Genomic DNA, 26,004 nt, shown 5'->3' on the forward strand with positions numbered 1-26,004 from the left:
GCTCTACAGCCACACTGTCCTGTCCTTCCCAGAGGCTCTACAGCCACACTGTCCTGTCCTTCCCAGAGAGGCTCTACAGCCACACTATTCTTCACATAAATATGCGGTTAGCATAAGTTTTTATCCATTGGTAAGTATTGTGTAACAAATTTTATCCCCAAACTTCAGGCTTTACAAACTTGAGGCTCTTACCTCACGGTTTCTGTGGCTCGGGCTTCCTGGTACAGTGGCCATCTTTGGTTAAGGCTTCTCATGCAGTGCAGTCAAGCTGGTAGCCAGGGACTCTGACCTCAGCTTCTAAGCTCTCACTCTCATGGGTGCTGGCCAGCCTCCGTGTGTGCCTCTCCCAAAGCTGTCTTGTCTGTCTTGTCTTGTCTGTCTGTCTGTCTGTCTGTCTGTCTGTCTGTCTGTCTGTCTGTCTGTGTGCGTTTGTCAGGTTGGGCCTTTCTGAATCTCAGCTATAGAAGCTCTCCCTTCCCTGTGTGATTAAATGAAAATGAAGCTGTCCCACCGGACCCTCTTCCCTTCTGACCCCTAGAAGAGGAAACCCCAGCCACACGTGCTCACTCAGCAGAGACCCAGTGAACGGAGCACATGGAGTGGAGAGAAGCCAAACTTATCAGCACCCTGACCTTGAACCCCAGAGCTGTGAGAAAAGTGAGCCTTAACCTCCCTTCAAGCCCACCACCCAACAGAGGTAGTAGAAAAGAAAGGATACAGGGCAAGTGTACCTGTTTAGAAATGGTTCTTTGGCCAGGCAGTGGTTGCACATGCCTTTGATCCCAGCACTTAGGAGGCAGAGGCAGGAGGATTTCTGAGTTGGGAGGCCAGCCTGGTCTACAGAGTGAGTTCCAGGACAGCCAGGGCTACACAGAGAAACCCTGTCTCGAAAAAACAAAACAAAACAAAAAAAAGAAATGGTTCCTTGGAGCAAATCCCATCTGTGTTGTCTGGAAATCAGCAGCTCAGTTCACAGGTCAGCAGCGGCAAACACTTCACAGATAAACCAGCATTCAGTTCGTTAGAGTCAGGATGGCAAACACGAATCAGCAAACACGAATCAGCAGTGGTGGCCAGGTTTTTTTGGTGCATTTCTCTCTATGGAGTCCCAGCAATGGAGCTCAACTATGCAATGTAAGGCAGACCAATACATACATGTCGTTAGCAGTGAATCCTTTGTCACATGGCTTTTTTCATGTGGCAGAGTGGTCACTGTTCCCAACCAAAGTTAAACTTTTTTTTTTTATGATCTTGAGGGACACTGACATGCGGACAGGCCATCGTGCCTTTCTCTTTCAGAGCATCCTGAGGCTCGGCCTCCTCTCTGTTTAGCTGTGGCTGGCTGTGGGCTCTCCTGGGTGGGCCTTGCTGCTCAGAGAGGAAGAGGCTGTTTCCTGTTATCTTCTGGTGGCAGGATGACAAGATGACAGACTGGTGCTAGGAGCCATTTTACTTTTCCTTACTATAGAACTAAAGAGTGAGCTCCTGGGAGACCTCACCAGACCCATCTTACAGAGCCATCTTGATATTACTTATTTGCATATGGATTACCTAAGGAGTGCTTAGGTAGTGTAGATGTTTCTATGGATAAGGAACAATTTCTGAGATATGTTGTTAAATAGAGAATGAAGAAGGACAGAAAGCAAAGCACAGTGTAAGTCATGTTCCTGTTTGTGGGCTGACTGTTCTGAGAAAGGCATGTATGTGTGGCTCTAGGTCAGAGCCAGGATGCTGCCTGCCTGGGAGATGGAAGTGCAAAGCCTGGGGGAGAGAGAAACACTTAAATGGTGGGTCTGTTTTGTTCAATTGGCTTTAAATCACATTTATTTATTTTGTGTACACACATGCACACACATACACACACACACATTTCTGTGCAGTTTGTGAGAGAGTCAGTTTTCTCCTTCCATCATAGAATCCAAAGATGGAACTCAGGTCATCAGGCTTGGCCTTGTCAAGCTCCTCTACCAACTAAGCCATCTCAGGTGCCTGCTTTATTTTAGTTTGACTGTTAGTTTGTACTAATGCATACATGTATTAGTTTTAAATATCTCTTCTTTCTTCTTTTCCTTTCCTTCTTTCTTTTCCTTTCCTACCCACCCTTCTTTCCTTCCTTCCTTCCCTTCTTGGGGGCCAAGGATAAGAACACTTGCTGTGAAAGCAAGAGGACTTGAATTTGAACCCTTAGCACCCACTGTAGATTCTCGGCCCAGGAAATGGCACTAATTAGAGGGTGTGGCCCTGTTGGAGTAGGTGTGTCACTGTGGGTGTGGGCTTTAAGACCCTCATCCTAGCTGCCTGGAAGTCAAGTCTTCCATTAGTAGCTTTCAGATGGAGATAGAGAACTCTCAGCTCCTCCTGCACCATGCCAAGGTATTGCCATGCTCCCACCTGATGAAATGGATTAAACCTCTGAACTTGTAAGCCAGCCCCAAATAAATGTTGTCCTCTATAAGACTTGCCTTGGTCATGTATCTGTTTACAGCAGTAAAACCCTAACTAAGACACCCACATACAAACCAAGCATGACCACACACACGTGTAACTCTACCATTGGTAGGCAGAAACAGGAAGAGCCCAGCCTAGCCAGCACACATAGGTTTGATGAGAGGCTTTCCTCAAAAAAAAGTGCAAATGAACAGCGATAGGGAACAATGCCCTCTTCTGGTATCCATATTGGAATATGCCAGCATCCGTGCATGATACTTCTGCATACATATATGATACTGCCCACACACACACCTCATGTACAAAGAAGGAAAAGTATTGAGAGAAATGAGATTCTAGTTACTGTAACAGCTTTTGAACTCAGATTGTTCATGAGTTTTGAACGTGAGTTCAAAATATACTATACATAAAACTTTAAATTCATATATGCACCTTTAAATTTTTAAATGTTTTTATTATGTATCATGTATGTGCACCACACACATACCTGGTACCAGTAGAGTTCAGAAAAGGGCATCAGACCCAGTGTGACTGGAGTTATGGAACCTCAGCAAAAGCAGCAACTATTCCTAACTACTGAACCATCTCTGTGGCCCAAAAATAATTTTTAAAAATTAATCCTAAGATTAATTTTCTACCAAATGCCAACTGGCACTCTGTCCTAGCAAGGATTAGAATGGCTCTCTTCTTGTGGGGATGCTGTGGGTCAGCTCCTTCTTTAGCTCCTTCGTTGTACTCTACAATTGATGCTGCTTTAGGATTTCAGCTCTTGCCTTCTCTCTGATGATCCTGGCGTCTGGGTCTCCACTAGTGGCATCTAGAGTGCATTTTGTTGCAAGTGGCTGGGCCCAACTCAAAACAGCCACAAAAGAAGTTTGGCTCACGCTGATGGCGAGTTCTTATACTGTTTCTATCTGTTACTTTTCTCATCGATGCAATACATTACCTGGCAGGAGCAGTGTAAAGGAACAAAAGTTTGTTTTGACGTGTGGCTGGGAGGCACAGTCCTGCATGCTGGGGAATGTGTGGTGGGGCTGGTGAGAGTGGCTTGGGACTCCTCACATCTCTGTGAGCCAGAAGCAGGGGCAGCTTATAAAATGCAAGGCCTACCCCACCCTTCACCATGTGACCCAATTCCTTAGCAAGGCACCACCTCCAAATGGTTCCGGAGCCTCCCATAACAGCAGCACCAGCTAGGGATCAAGTGTTCAAAAGTGGGTGTGTGGGGCTTCACGTCCAGATCATCACAGGATCCTAGAGCTAAGCATGTTGGGATCCCTTCCAGATCATCACAGGATCCTAGAACTAAGGATGTTGGGGTCCTCTGTCTCTGTCCTCTCCACCTCATGCGTTTTCTCCTTCATTTTCTTTCCTTCCTGTCAGCCTTGCTCACCTCCCTAGGTCTTACTTTCTATGGCTCTCTCTGTGTGGAAACATCATGAGGCTGTGTGGTTTGAGCAACTCCAGCTTTATTCTTCATAGCCTGGAGACCAAAAAGAAAAGTTGTTCTGTTCTTTCTACAGAGGAAGAGCATCTCTCAAGGCAGCACTGAGGGCCTGGCTCACATGTCATGGCCACCTCCTGAAGCAGTTGCCATGCTTGAGGGGATGTAGACTTGGGCCAAGTGGGCCACCTCGCCACTGACCCAGGGAGGATAGAACTACTATTTCCAGTCTAGCCAGAAAAACCTAGTTGATATCAGGGGAGGGGGATAGGACATTTCCCAAAGGGGTTCCAACCATAAGCAAATAAGAAGGTCCATGGGACAGACAAAACAATGAAGTCCCCTGTGTTCCACTTCAGACTTCTTAAAGTCTATATTGCAAGAATAGGTTTTTGGGTTTTTGGGGTTTTTTTAGATATTTTCTTTATTTACATGTAAATTTCTCCTTTTCCAGTTTCCCCTCCAAAAAACAAACAAACAAACAAAAACAAGAGCAAACCCCTGTTGCCTCCCCCCTCCCCATGCCTGCCACCCCATCCTTTCCCACTTATTGGCCCTGGCATTTCCCTACACTGGGGCATAGAACCTTCACAGAGCTGAGGTCCTCTCCTTCTATTGATGATTGAATTTGCAATCCTCTACTATACACATGCTGCTAGAACAATCAGACCCACCATGGGCAGTCTTTGGTTGGTGGTTGAGACCCTGAGAGCTCTGAGGGTACTAGTTAGTTCATATTGTTGTTCGTCCTAAGGGGCTGCAAACCCCTTAGTTCCATAGGTCCTTTCTCTAACTCCTTCATTGGGGACCGTGTACTCAGTTCAATGGATGGCTGTGAGCCTCTACATCTGTATTAGTCAGGTACTGTCAGAGCCTCTCAGGAGATAGCTATATTTAGGCTGGCTTGTCCTTCCTTCATAGTTAATCTCTGCAACTCCTTCTGTGGGTATTTGGTTCCCCCTTTTAAGAAGGAATGAAATGTCCACCTTTTGGTCTTCCTTCTGCAAGAATAGGTTTTAAACAAGATAATACAAGCAATAAGCCTTTATGCCTGGAGACAAATCTGCCACTCTTCCCATGTTCAGTACACAGTACAGTGGGGTCAAACACATTTGTGTCAGGAAACTAGCACCACCATCCCTGTGTAGACTTTTCATCTTGCAACACTGCCTCCCTGAACCTATTAACTGACGCTCTTTACACCACACCTGTCATTCTGCTTTCCGTCCCTATGGGTTTTATTAACTAGAAGCCTCACATAAGTGGCATCATGCATTGTTTGACCTTTTGTGGCCGGTTTATTTCAGTTAGCATAACATTCTTAGGGTTCATCTGAGTCATAACATGTATCCGAGTTTCCTTCCTGTTTCAGGCTGACTACTACTCCATTGTGTGAACATGCCTGTTTGGCTTGTTTTCTGTTCATCCAGCAGTGGACACTGGAGTTGCTACTACCTTCTGGCTGTTGTGTTAGTGTTGTTGTAAGCGTAGCCCTGTAATTATCTATTCCGTCTCTGTGTTTGTTTGTTTTGCATATATACACAGGAGTGGAGTTACTGGATCTTATAATTGTATTTTTAAGGTTTTTGAGGACCATTAAGACTGGTGCTAGTGTCCACAGAGGGGATACCATTTTACATTCTGCCAGCAATACCCAAGAGTCATTTCCCTGACTTCATCAATGCTCATCATCTTCTAGGGGCACTATGTGCATACTACTGGATTTCCTGTGGCTTCTTCGTATGTGCACACAATGTATTTTGGTCATAGCCACTCTCCACTATGCTCTTACACCTTCTTGTACCTCCACTTTTCCCTTATCAAATAGTGTCCCCTCTACTTCATGTCCTTTTGGTGGGGGGGGGGGCACCAAAGGAGTTTAATTGGGGTTGCTTCCAGGAGTGTGGGTGAGGGGTTGCTTCAAGGCACCCTTCTGATGACTGTGATGTCCCTTAGTCCTTACCATGCTTCTGAAATCAGCTGTGATAATGAGCTATAACGAATGCAGCATCAGCTTACGAATGATGGGACAGGCATAGCCTAGAGCATTTTTTAGCATCATCAATGGATGCGGCATCAGCTTACGAATGATGGGACAGGCATAGCCTAGAGCATCTTTTAGCATCATCGTTACAGAGGTTAAAGCTATGGATGGATAAACTTCCAAGGAAAGAGTGTGAGGAAGAACAACACAGTGACCAGGGCTGAGCAGGAGCCCTGGGGGAGGCCCAGCTGGTGGCCTCTATAGACATCTGAGTATTTTAGACCCTGGAAATACACGATAAAGGGACTGTTGAGCTAATATACTGACACTGGTGCCTTTTTAAAAATTGTCTGGGGATAGATTTTTTTGTTTAGATTACTTCCTTGTGACTCATACTCCACAGAACCCTTTTGAACATTGGGAACAGTGTCATGTAGTAGCCACTGACATTTGTCAAGTTACTTTCACATTACAGAAGAAAAACGTAAGCACAGAGACTGGCTTCTCTGAGTTTATGCATGTACATCCCAGCTGCTCAGGGTGATGGCCTGGGGTCACTGGAGGCTAAGTCTTCAGAAAAGCTCTGAACATGAGTTCGGCCCTTCCAATGCCTGGGAACTTAGCCTCCTTAGTACATGCCATCTCCCTCAGTTGCTTCTGGAATAGAATATACCACTTCTCTCAGCTTCCTCTAACCTATTAAGGAATTTGATGGTTCTCTCATGAGAACAGTGGTTTGTCTTTTATTTTGTATTTTGGTTTGTTTGGTTGTTGTCTTCTTGTTTGAGACAGAGACTGTGTAGTTAAGATGCACCTAAAACTCACTCTGTATACCAGACTGACATAGAGTTCAGGGTGATCCTCCCATGTTAGCTTCCTAAGGCCTAGGATTACAGGCATGGATCACCATGCCCCAGTTCACAGCAGAGACTTTTAAACTATGAGTCATGACCTAGCAGTAGTGGGTCATTGAATCAGTTAGTGGGTCACACTCAGGTTCATAAGACCTAGTCAGTAGCATCTTGGTTCTTGGAATTCAGGTGTGGTATGAATTCCACAAGCTGGAGCTTGTGTTTGCTTTACAGGGAGAGCTGGCCTAACAGCACTAGAATACTCAGGGTCACAACCATCAACTGCCCCCAGCCCTGTGGAGAAAATGGAATAGAAAGAGAAGGTTACCAGGCTCTGTTCAAGTCATAACATGTGTGTTCCATAACCATTTAAGACTTTTTTGACGGTACATTGTGGTCTTACTTTAAAGGCCACCTCGGTCTCTATGTGTACTTCCAACCTTCCTCTGCACTTGAAACCCCACTTTTCTGATCTTGAGAAGCAGATCTGTGCCCAGTACCCTCAGTGATTCAATGGTGGACTGGGCTGGAGTTTTACAGATGCAAAGTCACTGTTGTAGAGTAGGCCAGGATCCAGCCAGGATCCCTGTTAATGGCAGTCTGCTCTTGTGAACTCAACTGCATAAACTCCATTCTCAAAGCCCACTAAAGATACACCGACACACATGTAAAGCGACCTTCCCTCTGGATCTCACCGTCACACATGTAAAGTAGACTTCCCTCTGGATCTCACCACCACACATGTAAAATAGACTTCCCTCTGGATCTCACTGCCACACATGTAAAATAGACTTCCATCTGGATATTACTGTCTACATGCAGGGACAGGAAGAAATGTTCCACCCTACAATGAGCTAAAACATCAAATATCATTAAAGCCCAAAGTCAAAAGAGTCATAAGTAGCAAAAATAAGATTCTAGGCTTACTTTTGAAATGGCTCTGTGGGTAAAGGCACTTGCCACCAAGCTCAGTTACCTGAGCTCAGAGTAGAAGGAAGGAGCTGGCCCACCACCAGTCTGTCCTCTGACCCCCACAGGACTGTGACATGAACATGCACAAAAGTAAATGTGAAGAAATGTTTCAGTCAGATTAAAGATCATGGTTCTGCTTGTCCCTCGCCATCACAGAGTCAGAACTTTTTATAAAATAATTATTCTTACAATGATTATTCTACAATTTTTTTTGTTAAGATAGGGTTTCTTTGTGCAACCCTGGCTATCCTGAAACTCACTAGGATCCACCCGCCTCTGCCTCCCAAGTGCTGAAACTAAAGGCGTGCACCACCACACCCAGCCACAAGTCTAAATTTGTATATATGGACAGAAATAATCAGATATACTTAGGTAGATTATGCTTCAAAGCTGACACCATATCACATCACAGAATTAGAACCCAAGAAGTTTAATTTAGATCAGCTAGACAATTTTTAAATTTTCATAAAAGGGTAGATATTAAATATCCTCGTGCCAGAAAAAAAAAGGCTGCCACACATGTAAAATAGATTCCCCTTTGGATCTCACCGTCACACATGTAAAGTGGCCTTCCCTCTGGATCCCACTGACACACATGTAAAATAGACTTCCCTCTGGATCCCACCGACACACATGTAAAATAGACTTCCCTCTGGATCCCACTGACACACATGTAAAATAGACTTCCTTCTGGATATTACTGTCTACGTGCAGAGACAGGAGGAAATGTTCCACCCAGCCATGTTGGAAAGTCATCCAGAGACACATTTCTGTTTCATGATGTTATTTTATTAGTAGATTTACCTGGTTGTTCTATTAAGGAACCACGATAAGAAAACTATAATAAGAAAACCAGGTTAGTAAGAATCAAATGTGTTTTCAAAAATGATGTGTGATTTTTCCTAGAAAAAGTATTAGCCTGGTGGAGTGGTGCACATCTGTAATCCTGACAAGGGAAGGTTAGAACAGATCAAGAGTTCAAGGCCAGCCTGGGCAAAGACTTTGTCTCAAGTAAAAAGGCTTATTGTATAAAAACAATAGCAATAGTTCCTTAAAATAGCTTTGTGCTAAAAAATTATTCACACATTTGCAAGTAGAACATCTTGGAGCTCATGTTGGTGTTGACATCTATGGCTTAGACCAAGTGCCATCATTGTTCATTCACAATTAAAGGGGTTCTGGGAGGGTTTGGAGTTAAAGCCAGCTCCCAGCTGGCACTGGTCATGGTAACCCATGCCCCACAACTGCCTTCCTATTACCCCAGGGCTGATTTAGCTCTGAGCAACCCCTTGCAGCTGTGTCACCCGGGGAAGGGTTTCATGAAATGGATCTGATGTTCTTGTGTGGCTATGTTGTTCATTCCTAAGGGTTGGAACGGTGCCCGGGAAGGTGAGGGGCAGATCTTGGCCCTCGCCCCAGCTGTGCCTTCCTGCCAGTGTCACTCAGGCTATAAATAGGGGGATTAGTCCACTTCCCTTCTCATCAAACTAGAAAGATGCCAGAGGACACTACCAGGCCCCTCTGACCACTTGGAAAGGCTTTAGGAACTGACCTAAGAGATAAAGATCTTTGCATTTAAATGAATAAAAACAAAACAAAACAAAAAAAGTCCAGCACCCCATAAACTGGGCATGGTAGTGTATACCTATAATTTCATCATTTGGGAAGTACAGGCAGGAATGTCAGAAATGTAAGGCCATTCTCAGCTTGGTATAACAAGTTCAAAGTCAGAATGGGATTCTTAGGACTCAGTCTTAAAAAATACATTTTTTAGCTAAGCATGGTGTACAAGCCTTTAATCCTAGCATTGGGACCAGAGGCAGGTAGATCTCTATGAGTTGCAGCATAGGCAGGGCTACATAATAGGAAAGCCCTGTCTTAAAAACAAACAAAAAAACATTTCCCTTGCTTCAAACTTTATCAAACCTTGAGAGACTGAAAATAACAAAATTTGTCAGGCCGTAGTGGTACACACCTTTAATCCCAGCACTTGAGAGGCAGAGGCAGGCGAGCTCTGAGTTCGAGGTCAGCCTGGTCTACAGAGTGAGTTCCTCCAGGACAGCCAGGGATACACAGAGAAACTGTGTCCTGAAAACAAAGCAAAAAAAGTTAAAATTAAAAACTTATTCAATTTTAGGTTTATGATTGAGGTTTCAGTCTTGCTTCATGGCACAGAAGTGACAGTCCTGCCTTTCCTGAGCACCTGTGAGTCTCCTGAGCTCCTAGGAAATGGGTGTCTTTCCCCTTGAGACAGCTGCTGAGCTGGCCATGGGAGCTCAGGTCTAGATATGTGGATTGATATGTGATGTGGATCCAGCACATCAGCGTCTAGTGGTTGCACAGACCTACTTTGTAGTGTTAGTCAGAGGTTTCTTACGCACCAGCTGTTGATTGTCTCCCATATTTCTCACAGTAACCTATTTACCAAGCAGCTCCTATGCAGATGTTTAATGGACAGAAGTGCTCAGGATGGTGAGAATGTACAAGACATGGCCCTCTGCACTTCCAAGAGTGTAGGGAGAGCTACATGGTGGATTGTACCAGAAGTCCCAGCAGTCTGTGGGGGAGCCCAGACTAGGCCAGAAACAGAAGCACATGGGGTTGTTCTCCAGAGCCCATCAGTGCTGCTGTCCAAGCTCTGTGCCTCCTGGAGGGCAAGAACCAGAGCCTGCTCCTGCCTCAGCAGTAGTCTCTGTCTGGGGAGACATTTACTCTCATGGCAAATCATGGTGTCAAGTGTAGTGCTGTTCTATGTGGCCATAAACATACAAATAGAAAAGCAGGCTTAAGAAAAGCTGGGTGTCTGCTTGCTGCAGTTCTCAATAATTGCCACAGGTAAAACTCTAAGAAGTGTGATGTCATAGTTTAAAATAATAGAACAGTCCTATGAGCAAAAGTGAACAAAACAGCCAGTTCTAGATCTACAGAGACTGATACCAAAGTCACCACGTGATGCAAAATGAACACTTGCATGGTCAGGGAAACTGGAGAGAATAAGAAATGAGTGTAAGCCGGGCAGTGGTGGCACATGCCTTTAATTCCAGCACTTGGGAGGCAGAGACAGGCGGATTTCTGAGTTCTAGGCCAGCCTGGTCTACAGAGTGAGTTCCAGGACAGCCAGGGGTAAACAGAGAAACCCTGTTTCAGGGGAAAAAAAAAAGAAATGAGTGTAAACTATAGATCAGAACTGTGACGTGCATACTTCCAGGAGAACTAAGTGGCTCATTCTGTTGAAAACGTGATTGAGGTGGGATGGCTGAATCCACATTAGACCCAGAGGTGTGTTTAGAGAAATTATCTGGAGTACAGACCAGGGAGGGCAGTGGAAAGCCAGCTGAGAGAGCCTAACAGATATGTAAGTGGAAGTCAGGAAAGAAAAAATGTGAAACGGATCATTTTGAGAAGATGATGATGCAAATGTCTCAGGACGATGGACCGTTCACATGCTGTCATAGGGCTTCAAGAGAGAGCAGGATTCCTGTCTCAAAAGACTGAGAGCCAAGAAGGAAGTCACCTGACATTGACCTATGACCTTCACCATGAACACCTGAACACACACTCAAAGGAAAACAGATACACTTGGGAAGAATGAAATAAGAAGATAATCATGGGTTGGGCAGTGGTAGCACACACCTTAAATCCCAGCACTTGGGAGGCAGAGGCAGGCAGATTTCTCAGTTCGAGGCCAGCCTGGTCTACAGAGTAAGTTCCAGGACAACAGCCAGGGCTATACACAGAGAAACCCTATGGGGGGTGGGGGGAGATAATAATGAAGAACTTTCTGCCAGTCATTTCATTCATTCACTCAGTCAGTCAGTCAGCCAGTCATTTTTTCAGTGCCAGGGATCAACCTCAAGTTTCGCACCACTCATGGGGGTTAGCTTACCACTATGTGGAGCCCAGCTCCAGGGGAAGTCTGACGGCCCATTTTAGAACGGGAGCTATCAAGAACCTTTAAGCAGATGCTGGGGCCAGGCCAGCTCCCAGAGCAACCAACTCCCACACAGGAGCTGCTGAGCGTTCGAGTACTCATACACCTCCCCCACAAACATAGTCAGTAATTGATCTTTAAAAAACAACTTTCTTAAACCTATTTTAAATTGTAAGCAGTCAAGGAAAGGATAGGATTCAGAGCAAGGCAACTGGGAAAGACCAGGGAGTGTCTGACTGGTTCCTTAGTGAATAATTTTCCAGAAGCAGGGGGAGGAGCAGGTGCTAGGAGCATGAAGTGAGGATGGGGGTGGCTCCGAGGCAGGGCGGTGGCTGTCAACCTGACAGAGGATTCAGATCTCAAAGGGACATATGGGACTTTTACCTCACAATTTGAAAATGCTGACACTGACCCTGCGCTCTGAAAAGGTGGACACTTTTGGTATCTTCAATTTATAAACAAGAAGAGGGAGTGCGAGTGTTAAAGTTTGTTTATTTTGGTTGGAGGAGTCTAACTGTTGTTGCCACAAGGCTGACTTTGAATGTCTAGGCTGAGGTGATCCTCCTGCCTCAGCTTCATGTGTACCTGGGACTACCAAAGGTCATCACTGAGCATAATGAGGAGAAATTAAAATGATTGCTTGAGCCTTGGAGGTCAGGGTCAGCCTGGACAGCACAGTAAGACCCAGTCTCTTTACAGAGTAGTCAAGAAAACAAAAGGAAATGGTTTTTAACCTCCAGCAAGAGGAACCAGAGTCGCCCAGAAAGCAGCAGCAACAGAACACAAATGTTTTAGGATGGGTTTGAGCAGCAGTTAAAATTAGTTTGTGCTCTGGGTGAGCTTCCTTTGTTAGGGACAGCTCCTCTTTGTTGTCAGATGGAGAAGAGCCCTTCAGTCACTGACTGCTTGACACTCTTTTTCCAGATCCTGCTCACACTGACAGATGAACCAGAGATTCCAAGGGAAGAAGAACCTGCTGCGCTCCTGGGAGCGACGGAGGCTAAGCCTCCACGGTGCTGTGAGGGGTCCATACTATTTTTTTGCTGCCTAAGTCCCCAAGGCCTTTAAGCAGAAGTGACAGTAGATGCTTGCTATCAGCCAAACCAGACTTTTATCAGGACAACAGGGAAACAGACCCTGTGGGTTTGGATGAGACTTGGCAGTGGGGACTGTCGCCTAATGCGTGTCCCCGTCAGAGCACCTTTCAGAGTGTGCCTTTCCCTGCCCGACTCCCTCCCCTGCTAGGTCCCTTCTGTCTCTCCTCCTGCTGCTCACAGATGATATAAAAGAGGCTCTTTGGCTATTTGCATCTGGCTTTTGCTTCTTTTCCAGATTGAAATATTAAGTTTATTTTATTTTGTACAAGCTTCAGATCCCAACATCAACCACCAAACTTGATCTTCCCTTTCCCGAGTGTGGAGGGTGGGGAGCCAACAGCACCGGTTCCCGGAGAGGGGAGGCAAGTAGGTGGCTGCCATGATACAGGCGCCATTTGGAATTACTGACTTCTAAGATTAATAAAGTAATTCAACTTTTCTTTCCTTTTTTTTCTATTCACTAATTTTCTACCAGTCAATATTCTTTCTCAGGGCTAAAATGGAACCAACTTTTCATCTTGTTTAATATTTCATTGTTGGACAGTTTGTCAGTTTTCATTTTAGAACTGGAGCTATCAAGAACCTTTAAGCAGATGCTGGGGCCAGGCTAGCTCCCAGAGCAACCAATTCCCACACAGGAGCTGCTGGGTGTCCCCACTCCCTGCTTGTCCTCCATCAGACTTAGTCATTGTAGTCCTCAGAGGCAGGGGAGAGGGTGTGAATGTGCCCAGTTGCCCCCAGCTTCCCCATGCAGTTCTTCTGGGCGAGTGCCAAATACTGCCGTCTGGGGGCTTTCAAGACAGCTCCCTTAGACAGTGTTGAAATCCAAACAGAAAAATGACACCTTAGAAGGCCGATGGGCCTATGTGGTGGCCCTTGCCTATCATCCCGGCATGAGGAAGGCAGGGGGATTGCCATGAGCTAGACACCAGGCTAGGCTATGCTATGTAGTAAGTTCGAAACCAGCCTGGAAGACAATCCCTGAGAGTTTGTCTCAAGAAACTGAAGAAGAGGGAGGAAGGTGAAGACAGAAAGGGGGACTTGCTTGTCTTTTCAGTGCATGGATTAGATTCAGGCACAGTAGACAATGCGGACTCTCGAGAGCAGGAGAAACATGTAGTCCTGGGGCCATCATAACTGCCCACTGGTTTGAGTTGAATAGAAGACAGATTCTGATTCCTGTATAGCCCCCTTCTGATTTATAGAGTTGGAGAAAAGGTTCTGGAAGTTCACACACAGATCTCGCAACAAAGGGAGTAGAGGCCATGCATGATCTTGGGACGAGAACTTCATTAACAGCTGTATTGCTTGGACTAGCCCTAGGCACCCAGTCAGAAGGAATCCTCAGGCTCCATCCTTTCTGCCCACCAAGGGCCCAAGCCAGTCTTGCCTTGCCATACACAATGCTTCCAAGGTGTTCTTTCTGGCACTGGACTTGGCTATAAACCAGAGATCATCCTAGCCTTCCTCCTCCTCTAGGGGTGTTGTTTCCAGTCTTACTGCGCACCCCAAAACAAATGGCTCTGATGGCTCTAGCACTTGTGAGCAGCCATGGAAAGGGAAAGCCAGACACCAGACCTTCCTGTATGTTCTATCATACCTGCTCCTTGACATGAGTGGTGTCTGGCATGAAAACATTTGAAATCACCATGTGGTCATTAAGGTCATTAAGGTTCAAGAAGTATATCTAGCTGCCTTGGTTCAAACTTTGTAGCAGGACCCTGGGAGGCAGGCTTAAAGGGACAGAAATCTTATTTCCCACATCCTTATTGATGCTAGAAAGGGCCAGTGTCTGATGCAGTACACTGTTTCCCCAAAGGTAATTTATGCAGGCAGCCTGGGCCCTGCCCCAGTGGAAAGCACACCTCTAGGGCCTCAGCCTAAAATTAAATGTTATTTCTGTTTGTTTTAGATTTCTTTTAAGTTGTGTGTGTGTGTGTGTGTGTGTGTATGTGTGTATGTGTGTGGTCTGCATGTAACTTCATGTTCCATATGTGTGTGCCTGGTGCCCATGGAAGCCAGAAGAGGACACCATATCCTCTGGAGCATGAGCCACAGATGGGAGGATGCTGGGAATCAAACCCTGGTCCCCAAGAAGAGCTGCCAGTCCTCTGCCCTGAGCCATTTCTTAAGCCCAAATAGTACATTTCTAGTGGACACAAGAACTAATCTTCACACCTACTTAAGTTTGAGGATAAGGGTCACAGTTAATAGACAGTAGTACTTGGGCCAAGTGTGGTAGTACGTGCCTTAAGTCCCAAGGCTCCGGCAGAGGCACTCAAAGCCATCCTTGTCTACATCATGAGTTTCAGGACAGCCAGAGCTACATAGTAATAGTCTGTCTTTACAATAAAATAGACTGGTAGATGGCAGCAGCTACCCCATGGCTGACATGCCAGCATGTTGCTCCCTCCACCACACATGCATGTGCATACATGTGCACACACATATACCAGAGCACTTCCACAGCCAGGATTTCAATCCAGGGACATGGGCCACTGGATAAATTGGTTGGCCATGGACAGAGAACAGAGGCAGTCTTGGTGACCGAGCTCAGGAGTTCAGTCTTAAAGTAAGAACACACACTCACATGCACACACTCATACAGAGGTGTGTGCACATAAATCCCTCAACCTACAGACTTGAGCTTCGCTCAGACAGCAGTACCTATACCTTCATGGACTTGCTGGAGGCTGGTGGCTTTCAAGAGCTTGCTAAGACGATGGGATTCCTTGCTCCGATGGCTCCCGCTTCAAAGATGCTGCCGAAGATGAATGCTGAGCCACAGTGGAATTCCGAATTACCCTGGGTGTCTTGCCCCTAGAGAGGCCCACCATCTGCCTCTGATAATAAAATTTGCCTTACTTGGGGCTATTTGCCACAGGTGACTTCTTTAATGATCAATGTGATTTGGAGGCAAAGGTGAAATTTCCATAATTGGTGGCGTGTAGCGTTTCAATTGAAACTTAAATGGCAAATTTCTACATGCAAGCCTGTGCACCTTGCAGTTGTCCAGAGATTGGATGACTGTTTTTTTTCTGTGTGTGGGGGGGGCAGGGGTCCCTCCCCATGAACACACACATGGAGGCTAGAGTTGCCTCCTTTCCCCCTTATTTCTTGAGACGGGATCTCTCATTGGCCCTGGAACCTGTAACTTCAACTAGACTGACTGGCCAGAGAGCCTCCAAGATTCCCCTGTCCCCTCCACTTCACCCTCCCCAGGACTGAGATTCTAGATGGGAACTAATATGCCTCCATTTTGTGTGGGTGCCAGGGAACCAAACTCGTAGACACTTAACCCACTGAATGGTCTCTCCCAGGCACAGATTAGTATAAATGTTTACACATCTAAGCCATTGCCTCTATGTTTGAGAATTATGTGCCATGCAGGAGGAAGTGTGCCCTGACAGTAGTGCAGTTTTCTCAGATGCTAGCAGCAGCACAGTGAGCCCAGTGTACTCATCCTAAACAATGATGGAGAGATGCTCTGCCTGCATTCCAGTTATCTCTGGTGAGTAGATGCCAATGTGCAATTAAAAGAATGTTTACAGAATCCAACATACACCTTAGAATGAGTTTTTTACTGTTCTAGAAGAACCTTCCAGAAGATGAAATTATTCATGATTCCCCAAAAAATATTTATTTATACAAAGATTCTGAGAGTAATATTTGTATTTGTCTTTATACTTCAGTCTGTGCACCTGGGGCAGAGTCATCATGTCAGACATGAGAGGCTCCCCGGATACTCTGCATGCAGCACCTGCTTCCAGGAACACCCGGGGAGCACGGGGTCTAGGGTAAGAGGGAAATAATGCCTGATGCCCCAGGCTATGTGGATCCAGAATCCGGAGAATGCACCCTGACCCGGAAGGTGTCTAGCCAAATGTCCAAAGGAAAATATGGCCAAGAAGGAAGGCAGAAGGAGGGGCCCCGAGGGAATATATGAGAGAACCAATTCTGACCTCTGCCTTTGAGTCCAGCATCTCTAAGGGACCTGAGATAGCTAGTTGCTGGCCCAGAAACTAATTATATTATCTGTGATGACTCATGATGCTGATAGAGGTGAAAAGACAGTTTGCAGAAAGAACAGATTGTCCTTAATTCCAGGCAGTGCAAGATATGATTCCAGGGGACCTTGGCTTGGTAAACTGAAGAAAACTGCTTGCCACCTCTAGCAACATCCCGATTCCCTAGAGCAGATGTACTGCAGTGAGCAAAGCTGACGTCAGATCTGAAGTGCCTTCCAGTCTGGCCTTCACCTTCCCTAGGGTAGCCCCAGGCCCATTGCCACTCACAATGTCCACTCACTATCCGTCCTCTACATCACCACCTCTGCCTGCACCACAGAAATTCCATGTTCTCAACAGTTTGCCTTCCCCTAACCAACCCACACTTTCTTTACCACAGTGATTCTCAGAGTTAGCAGAAAGAAATGTTCCAGAAGGAAGCCTCCCTCTCGGCCTACCGCCGGGAGCCAGGGCTTATGGACTCCAGGCCTCTGGGGTGAGGTCTGTCACTTTGGTTTTCCAAGGAGCAGCAGTCAGTGGTGGCAGTTTCCCCTTCTCTGTGGCAGGCTGGCCTCAGCTGCACTTACACGACTTCACCACCATGTTGGACAGCTGCTCCACCTTGGGGGTTCTGCCGACATAGTACAGGATGGTCAGGGGCTCCAGGTCCTGGGGCACGCAGCATGGTGAGGCGGACGCCTCTGGGTTCAGGGTGTTGTATAGTCCAAGCACCTGTGGGTGAAGTCACACATTTAGCAGGAAAAAGCCAAGTCTTGAGCCTGTGACCCAGAAACTATACAAGTTGTGGGGTGGGAGGGACTACCCTAAGTAGGCAGAGTAGCCACAGAGATCTGTTTAAAAGGGATTGTGGGAACAGCCTGGATAAGAGCCCAGCTGCAGTCATCCATTGTGGCAGGAGGCATAACCCATGGACTCGATTATGTTCCTAACTGAAGCATCCAACAGTGCAGTTGATTTGCAATTGCTAAGAAACTCCTGCAAAAGGTCTTCCTTTCTGTAAGTTTCCACATCGGTGGGAAATGCTCTCACTCACCAGTGCCTTGGCACTTTTAGTAGTTGTGAGAATGTGCGCCCCAGACAGGATGTAACAGTGATGTGCTGTCTAGAACTGGCTCACAGCTTACTGCCTTGCTCAGCATCCCACTTGAGGAAGGCAGGTTGCAGAGGCTACAGACCCTCCCCTCTTTCTATTGCTATTCTTTCCTACATGTTTTATGTTGTCTTGACCGAGGTGGAAACTTCTCTGGGCCCCGAATCTCACCAACCAGGTGCATACATCTGTGACACAGGGCAACATGTGACAGTTGAATAATGTCCATGGCACAAAAGCTTTAGACAAAGTAAATAAAAAGGATTCTTGAAACTATGGTGGGAACTCTGCATGTGTGTGCACGTGACTGTGTGCATGTCCAGGTTAGTGTGTTTGCTAGAGACCAAATCCAGAGCATTGCACACACTAAACATACTTTTTACCCTTGTACTAGCCCCAAAGGTAGGGATTTAAATTGCAGAATGCAACTGAGTAGAACTGGGCCAGCCTGCCAAGATCAGAACATTGTTACGAGGATTTTCTCATCCAGGATTACCACTCATACAACATTCAATCTTTCATTCGCTCATACTGGCAAGTAGCCTGGGCAGTGGAACCCCATTACCCAAAGAGTATGCACCTAGCTCCATACCGTGCTGTGGGTCGTGTCTGCACTGCGGAGGTATGGGCAAGGGCCTGAGCAGAAGTTGGCATAGTAACCCTTAGGTTCATGGACCCATTTCCAGCCTAGATCCTGCCGGAAGTCAATGTAGAGGGGGCGCACACAGCAGTTCTCCTCCAGGTTGCTATGACGAAAACATATACAGGAAATCAACCAAAAGGGAACATGATGATAAAAGAAGTCTCATATGTGTCTTCCTGTCCCTCCCACTGAGGCACTTCTGCCATTATAAGAGGCCATCCTGGGAGGTAACTCTAGTCCATTGAATCCCAGGTTCAATTGCATTTGGTTACAGCCATGACTCCCACTCTCTGGGAGGGACTAGCAAGCCCCTCCAATCCTGTTGTCTGCAAAACTCCATTTGGCAGCCCCTCCTCATCCTGTAGGCACAGACCCTTGACCTCAACAGGTCTCTGAAGACACCAGCAACTCACTATTTCCAAAGGCAGCTAGTGATCAAAATCTTCTTGTAGGTTTTAAGACTGAACCATGCAGACTCCGTTGTTTATCTTTTAAATAGCCATTTTCAATTCCGTCATCTTTGACTCCTCCCATTCCAGGGAAACTCATTTTCTTGGCCACCCTTGAAGGCAGGGGCAGCCATGTGACTTAATTAATGGCCAGTCAGAACTAGAGAGGTTGGCAGAATGTGAGTCGGACGAGCTCTGGCAATGATCCTTGATTATTTAGAAAAGTAACAGCTGGAAGAGGAAGGCTGTTGGCTCATGCCTCTTTTTTCTTAAGCACGGACAAGTCACCTGGAATTCTAGAAACCCCCATGACCACAGGCAAGAAGGGCCCATGCAGGAAGTAGTCCAGGTGAGATCAGAACACCCATCTCTTCAAGGGCAAAATCAAACAGCCAGACCAACCTTAAGCCTGCTACAAGAAACCCTCTAGGGCCTAGTCACTGTTGTCCACAGCCAAGAGCATTCATTCACCCTGGCTGACAAATGGACACACAGAATGGACCTAATGAACTGAGTGTTCAAACCCCACCCAGCCTTTCCTGTGTCCATGGGTGTACTCCCAGCTCCCAGTCTGCAAGAACATCCTTTAGACCCCTTCCCAATGTCATTTATTCCTGGGATGTAGGCCTCCTCACCCTTCCCATATCTGTGAGCAGTGCAGCTGTTCATAATGAAGAGAGGCAGCCTCTGTATAGGGCAGGTTCCTTCTGAAGTCATGGGTGATTTCTCGAGCCCAAGAGCTCCCCTGTGGATGGAGACTGTCCCTATCTTCCCCATCCAGTAGCACCCTCTAGCCCTGCATAGATGTGATGGATCCTATTAATTGTCAATTGAAAGAATCCACAATTATGAGAAGAGCCTCTGGGCATGCCTATGGAGGATTTCTTAATTACTTGAATTGCCTCAGGAAGACCCGCCCACTCGGGTAGCACCATTCCCTAGGCAGGAGAGTGTGAGTTGGAGAAAATGAGCTGAACACTAACGTGCATCCTTTTTTTCTTCTTCTATTTTTGAATATAATGTGAAGCAGTTACTTCAAGCCCCTGATAAACCCTGATGTGATGTAGAACTGTGACTAAAATAAGCCCTTTCTCCCTTATGCTATTTTTTGTCAGAGTATTTTATCACAGCCATGGGAAAGAAAGCAACACAGTAGGGAGCCAAGCACTTTTTCAATGGACTCCTACATTAGGGTCCCCCCTGAGCCCCCTCCAGACACATCTTACAAGTACTTCAAACGGGAAGACTGCGAGGAAGCCTTCCCCAGTTCCAGCATCCCAGATTCTCTTCCTCATGCTTTTCTTCACTTTATCCAGACCTGACCGGAGCCAGGCTACTGAATATACCCGGCTCCCAGAAAAACAAGAAGTTTGGAAAAGACTTCCATTCTTCTCTCCTAGACACATCTGTGACAAGCATCAGGGACCCTTGGCTGAGTGGGACTCAGATCTCAAGCCAGTACCACAGGATGGAAGGTTGGCCTCACCCCCTAGGGGGCCAAGGCTCACCGGAAGCAGTAATTGGTGTCCAGGGCCCTCTTCTTCCTCTGGCCGCCCTGGCCTGGGCTGTCCAGTCGGTGTGGGGGAATCATCATGAGGATCAGGTGCGGGTTGTGGTGATCCTTCTGCTTCTTGAGGCGCCCCAGGTCTCCGCGGCCATGGTCATCTTCATTGTCCACTCCTGCAAAGGGAAGCGAGGCCACAACCTCCTGTCTAAACGCAAGCAGTACCCTTGCAGATTGCTTCCACACCCCATCCTAGCCCATCACTGCCCGGTCAAGATGAGGGACAGTACAGTCTGTGAGGGAGGAAGGCACAGGGCAAGTCTCATCCCCACTCCCAAGAAGGCACAGACTGAGGGGGGCAACCAGTGTCAGAAGCACTCAGTGGTGACCACGGATACCCTTCTAGACAACCAACCAGATGCCTGCACAACTCCTGCACAGGACTACATCACCTTCAGGAATGGAGGCATCCTAGGCTCCCTCATGGAGTCATGAGTGTCCCCAGCACTTGGTGGGTACCTGTCAGATACTTTGGGGTTCTGAGGCTTGGAACCTTAGGGTTTGGGTTCCCTGATAGAATCTGAATTAGTCATGATACTACAGAAGTCCTAACAACGTAAGGTGCCGCAGTTTGCGATAGCCTCCATGGAAGCCAAAGAAGCTAGACTTCAGAACTGTTGCCATTCATATCAAGCTTGGGGCTTTAGAGAAGTTCAGATGAGGCAATAGAATGTTAGACAAGCTCTGTAAGAGAGCCCAGATTCAGCTAAAAAAAAAGACCAGAGCCTGAATCAGAAGGCTTTGTTCTACCCAGGCATCTCCTTTGTGAAGGACAACCACTGGCTACTGACTATCTTTACCAGGGCAAGGACGCTTGGAATCTAATTCACACTTCCATGAGGAACTTGGATCTTAGGAAGGGGCTTTGGGTGTGTAGGATAAATAGGAGCCCTAGGTGTGTGGTACCCTTTTTACAAAGTCTTTATGCACAAGGGACAAAATTATGGAGGTGGTGTGGAACACCTTAGCCTAACCTGTATGTGAGGATGTGGTTAGGCACTGGGGCTAAGATGTTAAAATCTTAGCTTTAAAAAATAAATATGGAAAGGGATTGAAGTCAAGCCCATGCAGAGTAAGGGATGACCGAGGCCCAGACCCAAGGTCTATGCTAGGCCAAGAGCATCCTTTCAATCTCTCCAAATAATCCCGGTCACCCCACTTCTCAGGTGCCCAAAATGGAGACAGGAAAGGAAAACAAAGCTCCCCTGAACCCCAGGAAGTTGCATTTATATTAGAAACCGTGAAGAGACTCAAACTCCAGCACCAACTCTATACAAATGCCCACGGTCAACCGCTCAAGCCAGGAAGCAACCATCCGAACCCAGACTGTTGCTGGGCAAGGGTCAGGAAGGCAGGCCCAGCAGCATCTGCAGCTCGGTAAGCAGGGCGCTCACATTCAGGCCCACGGGAGTTCATTTCCCTGAGGACAGGGGAAGGCGGCTGTCATTTACTGAGCAATCTTACCTCAGTTGCGGACTGAGCTTCTGAAAGAGGCACTCTTGGCCTAGTTCCCTGGACACCTGGCCTGCAGGATTTCTCCACTCCTCAGAATCCCGCTGCCTCTTAGATGCTAACTTAGATGGAATGCTTACGCTCAGTGCTTTGAGGACAAAACAAAATCACCCAAGTGTGGAACACTCAGCCATCTCTACAAAGGAAATTGGTTCCTTTTCTTGGGTTTGTATTATCTGTTCCTGCATCCCACCATACCTCAGTATCAGTACCTTTGAATTTGATTTCCATCACCTCGTGAACGTTTTCCAGTATGTCTCCATTGGGCTGAAAGGTGTGACATGGACAGTGGATGCTGATTTCCAGACCCAGGTTAGACTCTGCAAAATAAGACCCAGAGTCAGGGGGGAAATACTGAGTGGCAAAGCAGTCTGGGCAATAGTGAGAGTCACAGGCAACAGGAAGAGCTCACAAAGCTCAGAGTGAGCCTCCTGGACAGGATGCCACATTCCACATATTTCCATTACATTATGAACAAGAAGGTGGGGTGTAAAAAATGGATGATAGAAAGAGGTTGTTGCTGGGCCATGGTGGCGCTCGCCTTTAATCCCAGCACTTCGGAGGCAGAGGCAGGCAGATTTCTGAGTTCGAGGCCAGCCTGGTCTACAGAGTGAGTTCCAGGACAGCCAGGGCTACACAGAGAAACTCTGTCTCAGAAAAAAAAAAAAAGAGATCATTGTCTACATACATGGGGCGAAATGGTGAGGACACAAGACGGGAAGGAAATGCTTGCATCTCCTCCATGTCTTCTGAGACAGAAGGTATTTGAGTCAACCTGCTGAATTGGATGAAAGAAGAGGCAGGGATGGGGGGGATGTGGGGGGATGCCCTAAGGGAGAAGCTGAGAAATTTCTGAGTAGGAAGGAATTTTAAAGGGCACAAAATGGAAAGCTGAGTGACAGGAGTCAGAAATCAATCCCTGAAGTCACACTACCTACAACTCCGAGTCCATAATTGACAGCATTTCTACCATCACCATGGAGACCAAGAAAGTGAGTGATTATTCCAGAGGAGGTAAGAGGCATGTTATGGTTATATGTGGTTATATTTGGTCATCTTTTCTCTAAGGAACAAGATGTCATGAGGTAAAAATGACATGGAAGTTACTTTGAAAAGCCTGTCACCATGATGGGAGGTTGGTTGTGTGGATGGCTCCCAAGGTGAGCAGTGTGGGGAAAGCAGGTGTGAGCATGGAGTCGTCGGTCTCTCACTGATGGCTCTAGAGAACAATGCTCAAGGGAGTAGACAGCAGGGCTCAGTGAGTGCCAAAAGGTCAACTCAGGCCTTTCCTGTTCTTGGCTGGGGGCTGGTGTTTTGGCAAACAAAATCAAAGCAGCACATACAGTGCTGGAAAGGGTTGAGTGAAGTAAAGAGAAAAGGAAAAACAAAAGGAAGTGAAGGTTGGGTCGATAGTTCAGTCTTTACAGGGGTGCGCAAGCAAGAGAACAGAGTTCAATTCCCAGAACCCATGTGAAGAGCCAAGAGTGCTAACACATGCTTGTAATCCCAGAACTGGAGAGCCAGAGCTGGGAGGGTCCCCGAGGCACTCTGAGCAGCCATTTTAGCCAATCAGTGAGACCCAGATCACAATGAAAGACTGTATTGCAAAACAAAAACAAAACAAACAAACAAAACCAAAGTAGATGGCTATGATCTCTGGCTTCCATATGTCTGTGCACACACATATACACAGGCACACACACACACACACACACACACACACACATATAAGTACATATACATGCACACAAAATAACTGAAAAGTTCAACTTAATCAAATAGTTGCAGAGAAAACCAGATTGGGTTTGGTATAATCAATCTTGGTGGATCCAAGCTCTGTTGATCCCAGGGTGGAAGCTAGCTATGGCTGGTGTAGGAGAGATCACAAGAGATGGACCTTTCTAGGTTAACATTTCAGTGAGATGATTGGTCTCCCATTTCCTGGAGTCACCTTAGTGGTTGACCATCTAGCCTCAGGACCAACCTGATATCCCCTAAAATTTCTTGTCATCAGAGAACACCCTTGTCTAAGACAAACTGGTACAAGCATGATGACCAAAGACACCATGATGGAAGCCTGGCATCCCAAGGGTCCAGATGCCATGAACTCAGACAAACTCTCACTCCCTTCATAAACCCCAGAGTCCAACCAGATCTGTGCTGTCCCAAGGACAACCTCAAAAGCACCTGTTAAGCTTGATGATCTCTGTTCCCAAAGGTAACAAGTCAACAGAATGAGGCAGCTGAGCCTCCCCTGGAGAAGACATGACCAGACACAAAGGCCTCTACGTGATTTTAGAGCTGATAGAAGCCATAGTAGCTGCAATGAGCAACACACAGCGTTTTCTGCTCAAGGATGTCCAAGGTGGGGCACAAGTGCACTGGAGTAAGCAAGTTCTATGATTCTTCTTGTTAGAAAGTGAAGATACATACAGGTGGGCTGGAAAAAGGAGAGGCCAAAGGACACGTGGCCAGCACTAGAGGGTAGCCTAGCTTGGCCTATGACGTAGAGATGATGACAATTAGGAACATTTGTTGACTGCTGTGGGATTTTGCCAGCAATACAGTTCATTTAGTCTCTATGATAATCCTACTAACTAAAGACAACACTGAGATCACCGAGGTTAGAGCTATTCAGTAGTTTGCCCAAGATATCCAATCCGTAAGTTATTCTTTCAAGATCCAGATAGAGAACCTGTGGTTTCTGATAAGAGATCTCATGCTATACATTTTGTTTTAAGTAAGGGCTCACTATATAACCCAGGCTAACCTGGAACTCATGATCCCCCTGCCTCAGCTTAGTGCTGGAATTACACACCCCTGGGAGTGTGTGCCCCTACTCCCAGCAGAGATACTACATACCTAGTGATCAGGGACAAGGAACAGGCCCCAAAAGGCACCATAGACAAAACTCCTACATTCATTGATCAGCAAAGCGCCCATGCTTTCTTACCATGCCAGCTGACCTGCATCGTGACACTAGGGTCCATCCTACCAGCCTGGCTCTGCATACAGAGAAGCTCTGCAGGCTGTATGAGTACCAGCAGAGTGATGGAAGGATCTGGCTCCTCTGTTCTGCAGAGAAGGCCAGAACTCAGGCTGGGTACCTGGAGCGCAAAAGCTAGCAGATGCTTCCTGAGTGACCTAAACCACAGGTGTGACTCAGTCCCCGTCAATCCTCACCTCCAGCTGCTCCAGCTCTGGAGTCTGTCTGCTGCCTGGTGTGGGGCCATGAACTCTGAGGAGATTCATGAACAAAGGCCTCAGCTACTTCCCCCTGAGGGAAGGGAGGGGCAGGCAGAATTTGCCTAAGTGTGAACTGAAGGTTCCAATGAAAAACAAACCTCAGAGTTGGCAGTGGTGGGGTGGTGGGTGGGGGACCCACAGGTTTTATTATGAATTATCTTTTTCGGATGGCTCAAGGAGACTGGAAAGCATGTTCTCCACACACTTCTCATCGAGGTCTGCAGCTGTGAACAGGAGCCCTCCAAGTGCCCAGGGCTTCAAAGAAATCCAGGTGGTGCTGATTAAAATCAGACAGGCAAACTAAGAGATGAGTTCCACCCAGCCCCCTTTTTTCTTCGGTGCCCAAGCTAAGCACCTAGTGGAGAGCCGCCGCCTGCATGAGAGTTGCTTGGTTGCACCATTGGCTGAGTCCTAAAATGGCCAGGACAGGGTCTCCAGCCTACCGTGTGTCAACTCAGTTACCAAACAAGGTCCAGTAGATGGGAGCTTGAAGACTTGGCTACTTACAATGTCCGGGATATCCTGGAAGTGAGGGAGTCACCTCAGAGACTCACCCACAGGGAACACTGGGGGATGGGGAAGACCATGCACAGCACATACCAAAGGGTGGCTACTGGTCATCTCTGGTATACTGTCAGGGCCAATCTTCTAATTATTAGTCAAGAAAAATATGGACTCAAGTCGGGCGGTGGTGGCGCACGCCTTTAATCCCAGCACTTGGGAGGCAGAGGCAGGTGGATTTCTG

General features: G+C 46.8%; 2 protein-coding genes across 11 annotated transcripts in view; one reads left to right on the forward strand and one right to left on the reverse strand.

Annotated features, from left to right (window-relative positions):
- Ttll5 (tubulin tyrosine ligase like 5) overlaps nt 1-13,167 on the forward strand; it is a 233,455-nt gene extending 220,288 nt beyond the window's left edge. For 5 of the 10 annotated variants that reach the window (XM_031356632.1, XM_031356633.1, XM_031356631.1 and 2 more), the window contains one exon: nt 12,555-13,167. Coding sequence is in view for 3 of the 10 variants with exons in the window: in XM_031356636.1 (XP_031212496.1) it covers nt 12,555-12,577 (23 nt within the window). In the remaining 7 variants the exon portion in view is untranslated. The remainder of the gene's footprint in view (nt 1-12,554) is intronic. The other 5 variants (XM_031356634.1, XM_031356637.1, XM_031356635.1 and 2 more) reach the window with 2 other exon arrangements.
- Nucleotides 13,168-16,287: 3,120 nt separating this feature from the next.
- Tgfb3 (transforming growth factor beta 3) overlaps nt 16,288-26,004 on the reverse strand; it is a 23,009-nt gene continuing 13,292 nt past the window's right edge. The window contains exons 4-7 of the mRNA XM_031356345.1: nt 22,226-22,333; nt 20,446-20,617; nt 18,438-18,591; nt 16,288-17,466 (exon numbers count right to left, since the gene is read on the reverse strand). Coding sequence (XP_031212205.1) covers nt 17,308-17,466; nt 18,438-18,591; nt 20,446-20,617; nt 22,226-22,333 — 593 coding nt within the window. The 3' untranslated portion in view covers nt 16,288-17,307. The remainder of the gene's footprint in view (nt 17,467-18,437; nt 18,592-20,445; nt 20,618-22,225; nt 22,334-26,004) is intronic.

The sequence above is a fragment of the Mastomys coucha genome, unplaced genomic scaffold (assembly GCF_008632895.1).
Source record: "Mastomys coucha isolate ucsf_1 unplaced genomic scaffold, UCSF_Mcou_1 pScaffold6, whole genome shotgun sequence".
Taxonomy (NCBI): domain Eukaryota; kingdom Metazoa; phylum Chordata; class Mammalia; order Rodentia; family Muridae; genus Mastomys; species Mastomys coucha.